Source organism: Haliotis asinina, chromosome 1 (genome assembly GCF_037392515.1).
Source record: "Haliotis asinina isolate JCU_RB_2024 chromosome 1, JCU_Hal_asi_v2, whole genome shotgun sequence".
Lineage (NCBI taxonomy): Eukaryota > Metazoa > Mollusca > Gastropoda > Lepetellida > Haliotidae > Haliotis > Haliotis asinina.
Genome location: NC_090280.1, coordinates 66,072,451 through 66,093,386, shown reverse-complemented (window position 1 = coordinate 66,093,386; position 20,936 = coordinate 66,072,451). Strand labels below are relative to the sequence as shown.

Genomic DNA, 20,936 nt, shown 5'->3' with positions numbered 1-20,936 from the left:
TAATTTTGAGGCACTTTTAGTAGTATTACAGCAATATCATGGCACAGGACACCAGAAATAGGCTTCACACATTGTACCCATGTGCATAATTGAACCCAGGTCTTTCGAGTGATGAGCGAAAGCTCTCCAAACTCCCATTGCCTTACAGTGGACCTGACACATATGATAAGTACAAGAGTCTAAATGTAATACAATTCATATCAATGGTCTCCACTTACCTTTAGCGACTTCTGAGGCTGTCTGTACACATCTGAGCGCAGGCGAGGTGTACACAAAGGAGATAGGTACAGATGCTGCCTTCAGTGCATCCCCTGGAAAAAGAACATACCAGACAGGTCAGTGCAAGGTGGGGGGGGGGCGGAATTTTATACATCCTCTGAAAAGATTTACCATTCATGGATTGGAATGCACATACACAATCTTACATGTGAAAAGGGGCAACTTACCTGTAAGATGTGCTTGCACCTTTCCAATCTCTGTCAGTGGGCAGTCTTTGATGTATTCCAGGTAGGTATTTCGGGTCATCATTGTCCTAGGGAGGTTCAGGTTAACCCGTTTGTAGTTACCTGTACATTGAAGCATACCAGTCGTTGCAGATGTTGTGAAGGGAACAAAACAAAGTATGATATCAGACAAACGCCTGATGAACCGCATTGACTTTTTCAAACAACAAACAAGCAATTGGTTGTGATCATAAAATGGCAAGAGTTCAGATCAACTTACCCACTTCATCGTAGCACTTGTCACAACAGTCTCTACCAAACAGTCACATCAACATCCTTACCCACTTCATCGTAGCACTTGTCACAACAGTCTCTACCAAACACTCACATCTACATCCTTACCTGCTTCATCTTAGCACTTGTCACAACAGTCTCTACCAAACAGTCACATCAACATCCTTACCCACTTCATCGTAGCACTTGTCACAACAGTCTCTACCAAACAGTCACATCAACATCCTTACCCACTTCATCGTAGCACTTGTCACAACAGTCTCCACCAAACAGTCACATCAACATCCTTACCCACTTCATTGTAGTAACTGTCACAACAGTCTCTACCAAACAGTCACATCAACATCCTTACCCGCTTCATCGTAGCACTTGTCACAACAGTCTCTACCAAACAGTCACATCAACATCCTTACCTGCTTCATCGTAGCACTTGTCACAACAGTCTCCACCAAACAGTCACATCAACATCCTTACCCACTTCATTGTAGTAACTGTCACAACAGTCTCTACCAAACAGTCACATCAACATCCTTACCCGCTTCATCGTAGCACTTGTCACAACAGTCTCTACCAAACAGTCACATCAACATCCTTACCCACTTCATCGTAGCACTTGTCACAACAGTCTCCACCAAACAGTCACATCAACATCCTTACCCACTTCATCGTAGCACTTGTCACAACAGTCTCTGCCAAACACCGTCACATCAACATCCTTACCCACTTCATCGTAGCACTTGTCACACCAGTCTCTGCCAAACACAAAGTCGCATCTCTCTCCGTGCCGCATGATAAACAGCTTGCGAGGACTCTTGTGATGGGCTGCAACATCCCTCTGCTTCTTGTTCTTGATAACCTACATACAAGGAGGGAGTCATACTGCTTTATAAACTGCATCATCATATCAAGGTCAGTTCCAGTCTTCATGTGTCACATTATTAAAGGTCACATGCAACGTAAAACACAACTTTACAGATTCTGATACCTTTTGGTGTGCACTTACCAAAACAAATCATCAAAAAGGCCAAAATTGCCTAAAAACTTGAAATAAAGCGATGAAAAAAAGACAGTGAAATCGGCATTCAAACGATTCATTAATTTTCCCCCAGCCCTGGGGAAAAAGTTGTTTCACCAGCTTTGCTCCACACTGCTCATAAAAAATGCGCACTGGATAAGTTTGCAGAGCATGATACAGTATACCTGCCCGGAGTATGAGGTCATGAGCAGTAGTCTAATCTTGGTTGTGTACACAAACAAGTTAATAACCTACTTGTTACATGAAAAAACATGTTGACTGTGATAAGCAGACTCTGTCAGAGAAAACTCAATGTATGGTTTACTGACACCTGTATGTCTGCCTGCCTGCCTGGTAATGATAATATGCGATGCACAACTTCAATCTCTGACCACATGCAGTTTGAAATTAACACCTATCGGGCTCATATGCCATAAACAAAGAGCTGGCTAAGCATATCAGCAAATGAAGTAGTGGCCAATGAAAAGGCGTTGTTACACATGAGTGCATACGTACCAGCCCTCACTGGGTTCGGTATCGCAGATCCTTCGTTTCCAAGGAGGTAAGCCCAAGTACAAAATATTGCACTTTTGATTTGCGATTATATGCTTATAATTTTGTTGATTTGTTTTTCACAATCACAAATGCATTTCATGTATCATGAACAAATGTTTGATTTTGGGGTTGCACGTGGTATACAGATTTAGAAACCTGAGTAAAACTAGTTGATTATGCCAACACTGGTTGACAGGAGACTTACGCATATAAAAGTCACGAGGAAAGCATGCAGAATTAGAAACAGATTTACTAACAAAAATATCACATGGCTCACCACACCATTCAATAGTTCATCAGTGTCCATTCTGAGCCCAAGACTGTGACTGAGAACCAGTGAGCCTTAGTGGTGAGAGTGAGAAAGGTTTAGGCCACTCTCAGTACTATACCAGACACATAATGGCAAAGGGACATATGAGATTGGCTTTAGCCTTCCAATATGTAGGACACTGAAATTGGAGCCTAGAGTGTTTCACCAAGCAACTGAAAATACTGACAGAACCCAATATCAGTAACTGATCTATTTTTAGATCTCTCGTTTATAAATGACATAGCAACTAACACATGGCTGATGTGAAGAGGCATCACTCACCTTTGCATACATATCATCGGTGTTTTCTTCCTGCCAGAGATTGTCATAGTCACCCTCAGCCGAACCATTTGCTGTCACTGCCGATGCCGTCTGGCCATCCTTGGGATGATGTTCACGCAAAGGCAATGACCTTGAAAGAATCAACAGGAAGTACTGTAAATCATGAAATTAATTCGTCATGAATTTAATGGGAGTGCAAAGGTCTTGTCTAAAATGTGTCATGAAATTAATGCGAGCTCAGGAAGCTGTGTTGATCAGAAAATGCGACACCCTGATTCTTTGATGTTCAGTTTCTTTTCATTTCTTATCACCACACACTAGTGACCTTAATTGAACTTTACAAGCATTAAATGGAATGGAGCTGATGATGTTTTGATTATGCTGCTATGTTTGATCACGTGATTGCTTGCTACTACTTGTCTTATGACAACAATTAATGCTGAATTCAAGGTGGCCATGAAGAACCAATTTATTAATTGGTATGCCAACAAAGTGTCAGACAATTTGACAGGTTCCAAAAAGGACACATTTGTGGATTTACGAATAAGTGTGATGAAGCCTCTACATGCCAAATGGATGGGGGCCCGCGATTGCAAAGGTGAGCAAAGATCGCAAAACAATCTTGCGTGGCTGTGCTTCAATGACTTTGAACAACTGACAGTGATTATTGTAACCATTGATAACTGACTTGCGATACCCATAATGAGGACGAGACCTGTATTGAGTGGTGTAGTGTGTAGTGTCAACATTTCTGCTTAGTGAGAAAATTTGCTGATGAATAATTTCAATAGGTATTAAGTAGTGTCAATGAAAGGAGTGCTCGGTTGTCAGTTAATGTTATACAAGATGTCTAAATTGTTGTTTTATTCTGTATTGATTGTATTGAAGACAATAAAGACAAGAAGAGATCTCCGTTTTCTGATGTTTGTTCAAAAGTACACTCCCACACTAAAATGAGTAATCTAATAATGTGACACATGTACAGACGCATTTTTCGCATTAATAAAATGCTCGCATTAATTTCATGATTTACATAATCTTACTAATAACTGGTATTGAACACACTGACCTTCTTAACAGACAAAACTAGTTCTAAGCTATCACTGCTTTAGCCTCTGAAAAACGGTCCATATGAAACAATAAACAGGTTCTCATTCTCACATAACTTTCTGCACCTTAGAACATTATATTGTGAACATTTGTTGTGCATACAAGAACTAGAAGCCTTGTCAATGATTTGAATATTCAAAACAGCTCAACAGGCTTGTTTTCTATCAGCAACTAATTTGTACTGCTTCAGGTGAACAAAACAGCGGATAACTAACTTGGTCAATGAATAGTTTCAATACATACATAATTTGGTAACGTGATATGTGATGTATCAATGCATCATGAGTATTCATCTACCCAGGTAGGAAAACCCATACCAGCTACCAAGGTAGGATAACCCATGCCAGCTACCGAGGTAGGATCACCCTTACCAGCTCCCCAAGTAGGATGACCCATGCCAGCTACCCAGGTAGGAAGACCCATGCCAGCTACCCAGGTAGGATCATCCATGCCAGCTACACAGGTAGGATCACCCATGCCAGTTACCCAGGTAGGATGACCCATGCCAGCTACCCAGGTAGGATGACCCATACCAGCTACCCAGGTAGGATAACCCATACCAGCTACCCAGGTAGGAAGACCCATACCAGCTACCCAGGTAGGATCACCCATACCAGCTACCCAGGTAGGAAGACCCATACCAGCTCCCCAGGTAAGATAACCCATGCCAGCTACCGAGGTAGGATCACCCATGCCAGCTCCCCAAGTAGGATGACCCATGCCAGCTACCCAGGTAGGATTACCCATGCCAGCTACCCAAGTAGGATCATCCATGCCAGCTACACAGGTAGGATCACCCATGCCAGTTACTCAGGTAGGATGACCCATGCCAGCTACCCAGGTAGGATGACCTATACCAGCTACCCAGGTAGGATTACCCATGCAAGCTACAGAGGCAGGATCACCATGCCTGCTATCCAGGTAGGATCAGTTATACCAGCTACCCAGGTAGGATAACCCATGCCAACCACTGAGGTAGGATCACCCATGCCAGCTACCCAGGTAGGATCACCCATGCCCACCACTGAGGTAGGATCACCCATGCCAGCTACCCAGGTAGGAAGATCCATGCCAGCTACCCAGGCAGGATCACCTATGCCAGCTTTCCAGGCAGCATCACCTATACCAGCTACCCAGGTAGGATCACCCATGCCAGTTACCCAGGTAGGATCACCTATGCCAGCTTTCCAGGTAGGATCAGCTATACCAGCTACCCAGGTAGGATTACCCATCCCAGCTACCCAGGTAGGATCACCCATGCCAGTTACCCAGGTAGCATGACCCATGCCAGCTCCCCAGGTAGGATCACCCATGCCAGTTACCCAGGTAGCATGACCCATGCCAGCTCCCCAGGTAGGATCACCCATGCCAGCTACCCAGGTAGGATCACCTATGCCAGCTTTCCAGGCAGCATCACCTATACCACCTACCCAGGTAGGATCACCCATGCCAGCTACACAGGTAGGATGATCCATGCCAGCTACCAAGGTAGGATCACCCATGCCAGCTACCAAGGTAGGATCACCCATGCCTGCTATCCATGTAGGATTACCTATGCCAGCTACTGAGGTAGGATCACCCATGCATGTCAGTCAGATAGAATCATCCATGCTAGCTACCCAGGTAGGATCACCCATGCTAGCTACTCATGACTTGGTATACAGTCATCCATCCTACAGTAGAGCTTTAAATGTCTCACCGATGCAGAGTCCACGTCCACGTTTCAGCTGTGCGTGCTGTGAACACCCCTGGGAACATTCCTGTGTTCCCTGTCAGCCAGGAAGTGCCCTTATACCAACCATCCTTGCTCCGACTTACTTCCTCTGGGTCCATGAACACAAAGTCCTGATCGATCAGTTCCAGTTCATCCGTTAACTGAGGAGAGTATGCCTTCAACACCTTGCGTACCTGCACAACATATAAACTGTACTCATGAACCTGATGATTGTATAGAAACTGATTGCACTCACACAGTCAGTATTTGCGTTTGCACAGACTAATGGCAGTGGCTCAGGAATAAAAACTGATTCTTCTCACACAGATACAGCAACTCACTGTACTCACACTGATACAGAAACTCACTGCACTCACACAGATACAGAAATTCACTGCACTCACAGAGATATAGACACAAACTGCTCTTGCAGGATGTACTCAAAAGGATTCCCTTTCCCACCATACTCACATGGTTGTTTCTTCCTGTCTATAGCTGTCACAGTTTTCTACATCTTTCTGCTGCTGATGGGTAAGTTTCCTGGGGTTTCTTCAAAAAGCAACCTTTACTAAGGTAAACCTTAACTCCCACTCTTTAACACTGCACTTAGGTTATTTAAGTCTAAGGTAACTTTAGTCCACTGTTAAAGAATTGGAGTTAAGGTCTAAGGTAACCTTCATGCAGTGTGAAAGAATGGGAGTTAAGCCTAACCTTAGTAAAGGTTGCTTTGTGAACATAGGTAACCCTAGAGCAATGTTAAAGAGTGGGAGTTAAGGTTAACCTCAGTAAAGGTTGCTGTGTGAAAGGAGCCCCTGGGTGCCATTGTTCAAAGCAACCTTAGCACTAAGGTCAACGTAACTTCCCTACCTCAACATAGACTTAAGGTAGTCTTAGTGCTAAGATCATTTTATACAACGGCACACTGGACCTTACAATTCTAAAGAGGAAAAGCCAGCAGCAGCTCAGAAACGTATTTTTCTGACTAAAATTGATGTTTTATACTTATCCTGACTTATGCTTATTTGTTTATCTCTTCTCTCTCTGCGATGATAAAAGAACTCTTCACTCATCCACAAGAAGCCTCACCGTTTCCTGCCACATCTGTCAAATGGCCAGCCCTGTTTGTCACTTTCTCTGTAATTCCATAAGCCCCACATGAGAATAGCAGAGAATCTAACGTGTTTGCATAGGGTTTTAGAGAGGGCTTGATCTCAAGAGTCAGGAAAAATACAAAATATCAAACATATTAAAAAACTTACATATTTTCCTTATTACAGAATCCGACGGAATCAGCGCTGGGTGAGACCACGATGGATTCTTTTGGGTGCCATTTTAAGTACATCCAATAATACACCCCCTTTGTGAACTGTAACTGTGGTAATTCAATCCTGTTCTTCCAATATTCATCCATCAAAAGGTGTATCACATCCAGTTTAACTTCTCTTCTTGTGAAGTGACTGCCGACTGGAACGTGATGATATATAGAGCTAGGATCCTGCAAGTGTCTAATGTCAAGATTCCTATCAAGAAAAGGTACTACCCTTCACATGTACAAGTATCTTCATTAACGGGTCACAATCACTCATGCTAGTCTGTTTGAGGGGTGAGTGAAACTCTGCACCTTTATTGAAGCGTTAGTTGTTGTGGTACAAAAAGTGGCCCAAACTGGTGAATACCAGTGACGTCCTCAGTGGTGATGTCTCATAAGTAGTGGTCCGGAAACACTGTGGATGATCTCCAAAAGCAGCCCTCCACTGTCATTGCAAGTGAGCTATTTGCATGTAGAGCGTGTGTCGGCGCTGAGACTCTTATTTCATGTGGATTGGAAGCTCATGGAGGTTCAAGTCCTGCTGCTTTGTAGGCCCTCAGTATAAAAGCTCTCATCCATACTGAGTTAGTTATCTACTTCCGTAGATGTCTGAGTAGATAGTGGTATGAATAGGCACTTGAACTTTTGTCTCCTTGTTTCAGTTCAGTGAAGATGTATTTTCAATGCTGTGACTGGGCGTAATGATAAATCATGTGCATCATGCAGCCCAAGGAATGTCAATAAAGCCAGGATGTGGAACAGTCATACCAGCTGTCCAGAAAGCTGATTTTTGGCGACAAAATCCTTGGGGCGCAATCTCATGATGATCGGTGTCAAATCATGTACGAATTAAGTCCAGAGCGTGTGTTTCTGTAGCCATGGCAAGTAGAAACAGTGTTATCTGTTTCAACAGTTCAAAGGATGTCCATAAGTGTCACTGGTGAGATGTTGAAATTTGACATTCAAGCCCCAAGCTGGTGCCTTAAATCTGAGTTGTTGGTCTTCCAGCTTGAAGACGAGTAAAACCATCACTTTCATCAGCTTGACCCCAGATCTCCTGGTGATGACAGAACTGAGTGCCACTAAGTAGGTTGATAGTGTAGAATCTTTAAGTACTCTAGTATGCCAAAGGTGACATAAGTAGTCTGCTCTTTAAGGATGTGTGAAGCCCTTCCGTTGGTGTATGTCCCAAATTGATCGTCATATAAGGAGCGAGTAGACCTACATAGAGAGCTATGGTGACTGCCTTGCCCTGCTCTAGCAGAATATCCTTGATGTTTCAAGTAGGCTTTGATATAACACCTATGTGTAGTTCGAACGATGTCTGAGCACTTGTTTGGTGTGTGGATGGATGAGTAGGTTCTTCCATTCTGGGAGTCTCAGTGATGGTTGTCCTAGTTCCTTGATGAGTACTGGTAATCCTTCTCTCACTGGCCGGAAGGCGTGATGAAAGTCAGCTGCAGCATCGTGGTCTATTTTATCTTGTTGATGACTTCCTGCAGTAAGACTGGAGGCGGGAATGCGTAAGCATTCATTTCTTCCCACGAGATGCTGAGAGCTCTTGTCCAAGCAAACAGATGTGGTAAGTTGGAAACTTCGGACATTAAATGGTGAATGTTGGAATACTGATTCCATATGCGTCAGTCTAGTGGAATAGTTTGCATTCCCTGAATGAGTTCCTGCATGCATGCCTGCATGCTCCTTTGAAGGATGAAGATCTGTGTTTAACGGTGATGACGACCTGTATCTCAAGCTGTAGTGGCCTGACGAAGCATGCTTGGAACCCCTACTGCTGAAATGCTGAAGGTGCTCAAGTGCAGTTGTCAAGTCAGTTGTAGAGTATATCTCCAAGGATTGAAGTACAGAATGTGTTCATGCTGACACTTCATCACAGTATTGGAAATCGTAGATAAGTTGTCAGGTGCTGTAGATATCAGTATAAATGGATGGAAGGACAAGACGGTGCCAACCCAGGTGCATCTGGCGATTCACTATAAACCTGAATATCAGCAGTAGTTAGCACATGGCTACCAGACGCAATAAATCAAGTTGCCAGACATGACTCACGGGAGACTATGAAAAAATTTCACCACGTATTTGAATAGTAAACAAATACAAACAAAATTCTTACCAAGTTTACAGTGAACACTGGAAGAACAAATAACCATGCCAGTAGGACATAATGATAAAGAACAACTGCAGACACCCATAACCTCAGTCTAAGTAAACTTAGTCTCAGTGTATTTCGTTACACTCCACCACTGAGTCTAACAAAACCTAGTAGAAGGTCTCGTCAGGTAACCTTTGAGCGACCAATGACCTTCCAATCAAACACGAGACGGTTAAATAGATTTAACCAATCAGACAACGGCTACTATTAAGGGATCGGAGGGATTTTCAAAATATTCAGGTCACCAACACAGATCTCTCCACAAACAAAAATCCACATATAACACAGATATTTGACCTCCAGTATATACGCTTTTGGCTTTCTGTTGACATGGTTACCATTAGCTAATATTTCCGCAAGATAACATCCTTGAATATTTCCAAAACCACTATTTTCAGTGATTGTTTGCTCACCATTGTCATGGCTGTACGTACGCTGTGTGCATTACCTGAAAGCGAGCGTACGCTAAATAGCATTCCGAATTGTTTGGGTGCGAACCTTTTCGAGATAAAAAGTTCAAAAGGAATGTGCACTTTCGCGATTGGGTAAGCTGTGTTCTGATTGGACAATCTCAAAGGTTACCTGACACGACCTCCCATAAGGTTTTGTTAGACTTAGTAGTGGAGTGTAACGAAAAGTACTGAGGATAAGTTTACTTAGACTGCCCATAACCTACACCAGGAGCACTATTTCATCAGTGAAAACATACTCTCAAATGATTAAATACATGTTCAACAACATAAACAATACATAAATTAGTCCACTATTTCATCTTGTAATGATAATTACTACAGACCAAAGCCATATACCTCTAAATTTTGTGTAAACAACCGAAATATGAAAGGATATTTAACCCTGTATAGGGAGAGCATGACAAACGGGGCTGGTCATGTGACCGATGTGGTGGGACATGGGGAAGCTTCTTGAGGGTGAGCGTGATTGTACATCTGCTTCAAAAAAAGCGACCGTCAAAGGATTTCAAATGTTCCACTATCTTCGCATAGAGGGAGGAGATAAGCAGATAAGCATGAGTCAGGATAAGGATTTTAAATTTTGTTAAAATCTAGATATTTTAGATATTTAAATACTTACCTTACCATAGGTCTATAGGTCTATGGCATATTACCTCAAACTTCGCTTAGTAGGAGATCTGACAAAGTTGAATTGCAATTCAATCTTGAATGGCTACCTTGCAATTGATGACTGTCATTATACGGAAGTATCTGGATCTCCCCACTGCACATGCGCACAGACTACACGAGAACTTCACTTTTACTTCTAGGCCCGAAGAGTCCGTAGTGGGGAGGAGCCTCCAGCATTGGGAGGGACTAACCGTGTTAACATTCCAAGGAAGTCTACTTATAGCTGGCCATCTGTCCGATCAGAAACTGCACGCCTCCTGATAGGCAGCGTTGAGTCTGCTGTTAGAAGATCTCTATGCCATCTAAAGAATCAAAAGATGCTGTGGACTACTAGTCTAGTTTCAAACGACATCTTTCCATCGAAAAATGACTGTAAGTCAAATGTAGGCAACTTCCACACTGGAAAAATAATATCACACTCTACGCAGGGCGTTGTCCCTTGAGGACCAATCAGATTGTAGACGTGATGGTGTAGCAGATAACTGATCATCATGAAATCTTGTTTCACGGTGATACCCTTGTTAGCATTTAGGCTTGTCCATAACCATGCTGCTTGGCGAACACGTGTCTAGAAGAGTAAAGCGCATGAAAAAACTTCCGCCACTTGAAGCTGATGTAGACAAATTGTCTTCCACGTAGATGTGTCGGACTTTTTCCCCAAAGATAATACCGTCATCTCTTGTGATCGGAGGTGTAGTTTGCAGTGGTATGTTGAAGTCAACTCAAAAAATCTTCATGACTAGATGAGTAGAGCGCACGCAAAAAAACTTTCGCCGCTTAAAGCTGATGTACAGAAATTGTTATGTAAGGATCTCCGAGGATGGACCAGTTCCTCCACGAGATGCCTAGTCTTCTGCCTACCAGCATAGGAAAAACCAGCACAGCTGTGGGCAGGAGGTCCCAGTCGTGACAGGTAACACCCTCAACATCTTGAATAGGGGCGCTTCCCCTTCCCTCTGCTGGGGGTGTCCCTGGTTGAGTCTGTAGGCCACGACCTCTGGCAAAGGCGGATCTGACAGATTCCCTCCTCAGGACATAGTGTTTCTTCCCCCTGCCACGTGTTCTAGCTCTGTCACAAAAGGCAGAAGACAGCTCCTTGAATACTGACGATACCTCGGTGTTAGTTAGCTCCGCGTGTTGCTTAGAAACCTCCGGGATAGCATTTCCGAAGACGGCATCCAAGGAAAAGGGAGTTCTTATGTGATGCCGCTTGAACTCACGAACATGCATCTAAAAAACCCATCCTACGCACCATCGTCGTCATAGCTAACGCTGTACGGACATGCCCCAATAGGTCATGAAGTACCTTGCCCTGCCACAGGAATAACGATGTCAAATGCACCAACCGAGACTCATTAACTTCAGTCAAATTAACAGCCACCACTGACGTTAGTGCCGAGACCGGCTTCAGGATACGCCACAGTCCCTGTATCAATCACTTGTATTCTGGAATCATGTACTATACATGGCGAGTAGGATGATATTCTCCTAATGGCCTCATCTAATGCCACCCCAGACTCAACAAAATCGGTATCGGTGTTGCCATCGACATCGGCATCGGCATCGGCATCGGCAACGGCAACGGCAACGGCAACGGCAACGGCGTCAGTGTCTGCATCAGCGTCGGCTCCACTCTCGACGAAGCATCAGGTGCCACTCCTGGCTTCTCCAGCACTAGCTGCAACTCAAAAGTACATGGCACTGACAATCTGGATCCTGATGAGGACACAGGCAAACGGGACATCTTGCGTAACTTCTGAGGTTTCCTCCTCCTAACCACAGCCAGGAAAACTTCAAACTCTGCACTTGTCAAACTTGTACATGCTGTACAACGCTGCTTAAGGGTGCATGACACCGGAGCACAATCTGGACACCAGGGGTGAGGATCTCTGCCAGACTTCAGGCCTTTACACACCTCGCACAAGTGTTGTGTCATATACAGTATTGTAATAAAACTTAAATATAAATGTGACAATAAGAATAAATGAAAAACACCCCTTACCATGTAATGGACTGCTCCACTTGCACATACAGCAGCTGCTTTGCAAATGACAAGTGAAATGACTGCCCCTCCGATAGGAACAGCAAAAACACACTAGATACAACAACTTGTGACAAAAAATGAAACACAAAAGCTTAGATACGGTGGAAGAAATATCAACAGAAACAAATCCGCTGACAAACAAAACCAAACCATGTAAAATTACGGAGGCAACATCAAAAATAGGAGACTCACGACCATGTCAGCGTGACACAAAGATTGAAACATATTACCAAGAACTTATACAAGAACATATATCAAGAACTTACAAAAGGAATCAGTGTAAAAGCGTAGGAAATCAAACTTTAGTAGCTGAAAAAAAAGAAAGAAAAAGATAGCAACCCAAACACGTCTTGACAAGACGATGCTTGAAGTAAAAGTGAAGTTTTCGTGGAGTCTGTGCGCATGCGCAGTGGAGAGATCCAGATACTTCCGTATCATGACAGGCGTCGATTGCAAGGTAGCCATTCAAGATTGAATAGCAATTCAACTTTGTCAGATCTCCTACTAAGAGAAGCTTGGGGTAATATGCTATAGACTTATAGACCTATGGTAAGGTAAGTAAAAAATATATGTTTTTTCAAATTATTACCTAAGTGTAATGGGTATTATTTCAAGGTTTTGAATCCCATTTTTCAACCAATTACATTATGGCTCACTCAGTCTATGAGCACAGAAACACACAATTTCTCACCTCACTCTGTCCAACTCTATGGTCTCGAGAGTACAAGCGGACATCCCAGCGTGCAGACGCTGACAAGTTCATCTCCTTGGCCTTTTTCAGCAGGACTTCATGGTTCTCATCCTGGTACTGGTATGACAGAGACAGATGCAACTGCTTCTTGTTCTCCCCAACTATGATGCCTGCACACACCATAACAGGACACTTACAGCACACCAAGGATCTAGCATAATCTTACACATTCAGTCAGTGTGTTTATCAGTATATACGCCATTCTCAGCTCTCCTGAGAGTCTACAAGCCAAGCTAGCACTTGATAATGTTATGCATCATTACATTATGCTAAGTTTGGCATTCAGAGAATAAACGTTTGATAAAACTTTGGAAACAGTTTCACTAGTCAAATACAAGGCATGTGATCATATAATAGTAGTCATAGGAGGATCCCTGCACATAAAACACCCCTTAAGACACACCATCAGGGTGAGATGACAAATACTGAATCATGCAACACACTCAGTCTTATAACAGGTGTGGAGCAGACAGCCAACTATGGTCCCAGATCTCTGTAGGATGCCAGTCTAAGTAAACTTAGTCTCAGTGTATATCGTTACACTCCACCACTGAGTCTAACAAAACCTACAAGAGGGTCACATCAGGTAACCTTTGAGCGATGTGAGACAGTTAAATTGATTTAACCAATCAGGCAACGGCTAATATTTAAGGAGGGGCTTTCAAAATATTCAGGTCACTGACACATGTCTAATAAAAATCTGCATATAACACAGATATTTGACCTGCAGTATATACGCTTTTGGGTTTCTGTTAACATGGTTACCATTAGCTAATATTTCCGCAAGATGACATCCTTGAATATTGCCAAAAACACTACTTTCAGAGACTGTTTACTCACTGTTGTCATGGTTGTATGTATGCCGTGTGCATCAGCCGGAAGCGAGCATACGCTAAATAGCATTTGGAATCGTTGGGGTATGAAACCTTTTTGAGATAAAAAGTTCAAAAGGTATGTTTGCAATTGGGTAAGCCGTGTTCTGATTGGTCAATCTCAAAGGTTATCTGACGCGACCTCCCATAAGGTTTTGTTAGACGCAGTAGTGGAGTGTAATGAAAAGTACTGAGGATAAGTTTACTTAGACTGTGTAGGATGCACAATACAAGGAAGACTTACCAGCCTTGCTGACTTCTTCAGAGAACTGTGTGACAATGTCCTGAAGGTACTGGAAGTAGGGTCCACTAACAAACAGACCGATAAAACTCTTCTGTGCAAAGAAGTCTAGGGTGAGTTTTCCTGGAGCTTTGTTCAGCTTGTCTTCCAGCTTTGACAGACATTTGGTTAGATAGGATACCTGGTGGTCTTCAGCCTGGCATAACATTTACCACTATTAAACACCATGAAAAGAAATAGCCAAACAATAAATGTGATAGGCAAAATACCATGTACTCTTAATTCTTCATACTTGTTCTTGTAGATTTGTTTTGTTTGTTGTTTAACAATGAAAGTGCTTTATGTAGAAAATCCACTGAAAAATATAACTAATCTATGTAATTTCTCGTTTAACGACCACATGTTACCATGCCAGTCATCATCACTTGTACACTGTACTAAGACTTCTAAATACACATACCTTGAACATGTTGTGGAGGGTTATAGGAGGGAAGTTATAACATACCTTGAACATGTTGGGGAGGGTTATGTGAGGGATGTTATAACATACCTTGAACATGTTGGTGAGAGTTATGTGAGGGAAGTTATAACATACCTTGAACATGTTGGTGAGGGTTATGTGAGGGATGTTATAACATACCTAGAACATGTTGGGGAGGGTTATGTGAGGGATGTTATAACATACCTTGAACATGTTGGGGAGGGTTATGTGAGGGAAGTTATAACATACCTTGAACGTGTTGAGGAGGGTTATAGGAGGGAAGTTATAACATACCTTGAACATGTTGGGGAGGGTTATGTGAGGGAAGTTATAACATACCTTGAACATGTTGGGGAGGGTTATAGGAGGGAAGTTATAACATACCTTGAACATGTTGGTGAGTGTTATGTGAGGGAAGTAGGCATGTGCTCCATTCCATCCTGTTGTAGAAAGTGACTTCTCCCAGAAGTTGGAGAGCTCATGCTGTAGTAGACCGACTGGGCACAGATAGAGGACATACTCCCTGGGAATATTCTGATCCAGAGTGACATCATTCACATGAGACAATAACCTGTATCAGAAGTGCAAAATCTAAGGATGACATGTTTACTCTTGGGACAGAAATATAACTTTCTAAGACTCTTACTTGTTTCACATTTACAGTCAAGTCTCGTTAATCTGACATAGTCTGTTGCACAGAAAAGTGTTTGACTAACAAGATGTCTGAATATTGTGTTCAGTGTTAACAATCCTCAATGCTCCTCATGTATCATAACATATCTCCATAATTTTCTGTAAAAATTGGAATACTGTCACCTCCTGGTGACTTAATCAGTTTAGCATCGTCCGTTGCAGGTATAATTTCTACAATTTTTATGTCATAAGACAGTTCATCATTTACAAAATCAGTATAATGTTGATAACAATGTTAAATAATGTAGTTTCTAATATAAGCATCCCAATCCTGGTCACCTTAATCACGTAATGCAGGATTTAATAAATCTTTAAAATATGTATACAATGTTTCTGGTAAAACATTACTCTTATCAGATCGCCTAGATGTTTAAAGTTTTAGATATTATTGATTAAATAAATATTGATGAAATAAAGGATCTTAAGCTACAACGTCAAAACTCCTTACATGTGTCATACCATTTTCCTTAATGAAGAGTACAGCATGCATGCAACCAACCATTACAAGTGTTGTTTAAATGGGTCTCCATTTTGGGAGGTCTATGTTTTGGGAGGATACCAGAGGGTGTAGTGAAATTTCAAATTCATGCATGCAAATTGCACAACTGTCTGTTCTACCAACAAGTGTTCTCCTTTCATAAGAAATAAATTTAAAACTCTTTCGACAGAAAATATAATAACAAGTTTTACCATTTAAATAATGACAACATAAACAATTACCGGTAGATGGTTTGACTGTAGATGGTAACCTGATATTGTGAACAGACCCGTGAAGGTCTGGGGTAGATTAGGCCTTCAGCAACTCATGCTTGCCATAAAAGGTGACTATACTTGTCATAAGAGGCGTCTAATGGGATCAGGTGGTCAGACTGACACATGTTATGGGTTCCCACCTGCACAGATTGATGCTCTTGCTGTTGATCACTGGATTGTCTGGTCCAGACTCGAATATTTACAGACCGCCGCCATATAGCTCGAATAGTGTTGAGTGCGGGGTAAAACTAAACACACTCACTCACTTATTGTGAACGACACCAGCAATGAGATAACCCTTTTTGTTTCAAACAGAATAATGATGTAAGGTTTTTCCAAAGTAGACATGACGTTTATATTTGGTTTATATTTGTTTTACAAATTTCATGGAAAAATAGTTACTGTTTGATATCCTGTCATCACAATACATTTTGTTCAAGAATAAATTAATTATATTATTGAAAACTCTGACCATGAATCACAAAATGTTTGTACAAACATGAACATGATCAATCATTATACATCACTGTCTTGTCAATAAAACAAAACAAAGAAATTCAATTAACATTAGAAATGTGTGCATATACATTTCATACAAAAATATATATTATTTTCAGTAATATTACCTGTGTTAGTTATAAGGTCAAGTAATGTCACTGTTCATCAACCTGTTCATATGGAACTGCAATATTGATCCCAATATTGAATATTGAACAGCATAGGAACTAAAGTACATGTTACAGCTGTACTTACATTTCAACTTTTCACAAGTGTAAAGATATGTAATACAGCGCACTACCCTAGACATGTCAATTTCTTAGGTAAATGCCTTTCAAACAAACAAAAAGTTATGACCTAAATCCACAGATAATATGATATTGAAAAAGGCTAAGTATATATGAGGAACTTACTTTCACACAAAAATAATCTGAACTATATGCAAAATATTCATTATAATACTGACAGTGTAATGGGCTGGATTTGGTGATTGCGTTTTGCCATATTCAAACGACCTTCACCTCAATGAAATTGCAAATATGTACAATTATCTTGCTATATTACATTACTACCAACAACTGATTTATAATAAAATGGTGGCTTTGCTGACAAGCATACACAGAATTCTACCAGGACACTTCCCTTGATTCAGGGAACCTTTCCACACAAATGTGAAACTTTGACAGTTCATATATGAATATCTCAATTTACTGTATTGTATCTATTTTTATTTCCCTATTTCTTACTGTGATACACTTGCCATTCAGATAAAAAGAACTGAGCCAGTACACATAATGAATTAATTTACATGCTAAATGTGTGAAATTTTGAAAAAAATGCTACTCAGTCTAACAACTGAAGTTTTCTTTTTTTTTACATTTCAAATGAGCATTGTCTTGAGAGCACAGCATTCATTTGCACACCTAATATGTTTCGTTTGAGTTCAATTAGACACTAGGTGTTTGCTGATGACAGAGACCATTTGTTATTGGATTCCAAAATGCATGAGGAATTCAGTGATATGTGTCGCAGCTGAATGTACACAATAAAACAAAGTCATCTATATCACCCGCTGTGGCAAAATACTCTTCATGAATATGTCAGTTAGTTGTGACTATGTCATATGTTTTGGCATGTATATAGCAATGAGTGAGTGAGTTTAGTTTCATGCCACCCTCAGCAACATTCGAGCTGTAAGGCAGTGGTCTGTAAATAATAGAATCTGAACCAGATAATTCAGTGATAAACAGTGTGAGCATCGATCTACACAATTAGGATACGATGATATGTATCAACCAAGTCAGTGACTAAATTGCACAGTGGAAGAAGAGTACTGAAAGTTTTTGAAGTTCTGATCTGGAAAGAGGGCATCAACAGCAATTACACTCAAAGTCAAGCTTGTTGCCAAGGAAACACAAAATATATCAGAATCAGAAATCTAAAACTACCAAAAGGCAGCAGTTCACAACCAGACCTAACTACGTGCCAAGTTTGCTGAAGATATATTGAAAGTTCTAAAGCTCTGATCCGGAAATGTCTAATCTGAAAGGATGGATGGACAGATGGACAAGGCGCAGCCTATATCCATTGGCATTACATGCTGGGGGATAAATACTGCATGGGGAAACAGTTTATTCCAATCACATACACTTAAAATGAACATGGCTGTAACTATGACAACATACCAACTACTAAAACTAGCTATCACCAGGTCAATCATATGATTACTATAAGTATTTCTGAACTGTCAAAATCTCTTTGAGTTTGTCATTACCATGTCTCACTATACTGTTTGTAGTTGTTTTGCACCAGGCAGCTTACAATCTTTTTCTTTCTTTCCCAATTTAATTTATGGACAGAAACTTGTTAAACTTGTCAGAACCGGTACAGCAGTGGTTACATGATTCAGTTCCAAACCTCTGACCTTATACTCATACAAGGTATGTGAGAGTCCTGTATTACGGGAAAAACATGCAAATGATAACATGCATCTATTTTAGTAACTTTCAGATACCAGCCAGGAAACTCCTGTTCTAACTTCTTTACAGTGAACTTACCAGTCTGATGCCAGCTGCACTCCCCGGTCACCTGTTGCTGCAAGTGCCTTCTCCCTGAACACAAACACACGTGCAGGATCAGGACATACATATGCTACAACATACACAAGGGCCTTCTCCCTGAACACACACACATGTACAGGATCAGGACACATATATGCTGTACAACATACACAAGGACCTTCTCCTTGAAGTTGAACACAGACCCACATGAAAAGGATAAGGTCATACATATGCTGTACAGCATAAGCAAGGGCCTTCTCCCTGAAAACAGACACACTTGTACAGGATCAGGACAAATATATGCCATACCAAATACACAAGGACCTTCTCCTTGAACACACGAAACATACATATATGATCAGGACACAAATATGCAGTACAATACACACAAGGAAATTGTGTATTTCCTGATGAATGTGGGTAAATATTAAAGCTGTTACTATTCAGTTATGTATTTGGAGAGTCAAATCACATCCATTCATGAAATCAATTATTTAAAACTCAAAATGTGTCTGGAGATACAAAAACAAATGCCGAGAGTATAACTGTGGAAAGAACTTCATGGTAGTTATCCCTGTCTGTTGTTCCACCTGTAAGTCCTGACCACTGTCCACATGGTCACTGATTTCAAAATTCAAATGTAATTATCTAAACGTACACACCAATACACCATTTGCCCTTTATAGGACCATCATATCACCAGGTACAACCTGTAAACATATTGATTGGGTATTCTGGATCTCCACTTTTGTACGTCAAGGTAAATCCCTGGGTCATTATCATCATAATTTCAATGCTGTCAAAATGCACAAAAGATATAAACTTAGTAATGTAATTTCTTGGACATCTATTTTCACGCTATCACTTCCAGATTTATGCAGATTTATGCGGTCGCTACACATAAAAGTGTGACGTAAGATTTCGTGTTTGTAAACAAGAAGTCGTCTTCTTTTTCCTGCTATTATAATTCGGAAATCACAAAAAGTTTTCTGGCAAACATATTTTTACTCCTCTGCACTAATGTAAAATTTTCAAGATGAATATAAACCCTAAAAAATTGTTTTCATTTATGACATCACCGATCTGCCAGTATCGGTAAATGGTAATGCTAAAACTAAAAGGTCATGACCCCAGAAGTTGGGGTGCTGTACGGGATAAGCCGTACTGTGGAAGCCCATTTCACACAAGATCCTTATAACTTTACAACAAATTTTCATGAAAAGTTACTTGGCAAAAGCAATGAAATATGACTTTCTATGATCAAATCAAACGGTTTTAATTAATGAATTACAAACATATGCTTGTGTTTATTCAGTAAAAGTCTCCAAAGGGATGTAGAATATTATTTAAATTCTCATTCAAGATTACTGGAAATTTTACTGTGTTTAAATGTGTCTTTTTGATGAAAAAATGTCAAAAGTAGACAAATTCTGAACATTTCTTGACAAAAACCTTCTTATCAGCATTGTGAGACATGAACTTCAATATTACATCAGTATCAGGTGTTGGAATAAACTGTTCACCATACTGTTTGTCCAGACTTCAGCTATCACAAATTTTGATGTCGTTGCGCACAATTGACCTTGATACTGTCGGGTGGATGATGGCTTCTTCCTGCTATGATAGCGATGTGTCAAATGTGGAAATGTATATTTTAATGAACATTTTCTGTTGATGAAGGTTTGTACAACTGTTGATTTTCATTTGCCATGTTAATACCGCATACCATGCTGAAATGTGTTAGGTGCATGAATATCGATTACATGAGTTTAAGAAGAATTTATTTTGATACAATGAAATAATGCATCAACTGTAAATGTATGATCATTACTCAATTTTTGTAAACTCTAACTGATCGTATGAATTTATGTATGAAATTCATAGTGGATTTGTTGCAGCCTTCGCAAATGTCCTGTTATTGGCAGGGAAATTGTCTATGGTTGTTGTCAAGTATCAATACGGTTAAGTTAATCATCATCATCTCACTGCAGTCTAAGTAAACTTATCCTCAGTACTTCTCGTTACACTCCACTACTGAGTCTAACGAAACCTTATGGGAGGTTGTGTCAGGTAACTTTTGGGATTGACCAATCAGAACACAGCTTACCAAATCGCGAAAGTGGACATTGGCACATACCTTTGGAACTTTTTATCTCAAAAAGGTTCGTACCCAAACAATTCGGAATGCTATTTAGCATA

The 20,936-nt window shown here is 40.9% G+C and overlaps 1 protein-coding gene across 3 annotated transcripts in view; it reads right to left on the bottom strand.

Annotated features, from left to right (window-relative positions):
- Window positions 1-20,936, bottom strand: part of LOC137296120 (ecdysteroid-phosphate phosphatase-like) — a 32,242-nt gene that overhangs the window by 10,514 nt on the left and 792 nt on the right. The window contains exons 2-10 of one of the 3 annotated variants that reach the window (XM_067827816.1): window positions 18,735-18,788; window positions 15,118-15,304; window positions 14,256-14,448; window positions 13,080-13,249; window positions 5,709-5,917; window positions 2,900-3,029; window positions 1,458-1,593; window positions 447-566; window positions 219-311 (exon numbers count right to left, since the gene is read on the bottom strand). In XM_067827816.1, the coding sequence (XP_067683917.1) occupies window positions 219-311; window positions 447-566; window positions 1,458-1,593; window positions 2,900-3,029; window positions 5,709-5,917; window positions 13,080-13,249; window positions 14,256-14,448; window positions 15,118-15,304; window positions 18,735-18,788 (1,292 nt within the window). Of the gene's footprint in view, window positions 1-218; window positions 312-446; window positions 567-1,457; window positions 1,594-2,899; window positions 3,030-5,708; window positions 5,918-13,079; window positions 13,250-14,255; window positions 14,449-14,802; window positions 15,008-15,117; window positions 15,305-18,734; window positions 18,789-20,936 lie in introns of those variants that run through there. The other 2 variants (XM_067827824.1, XM_067827832.1) reach the window with 2 other exon arrangements.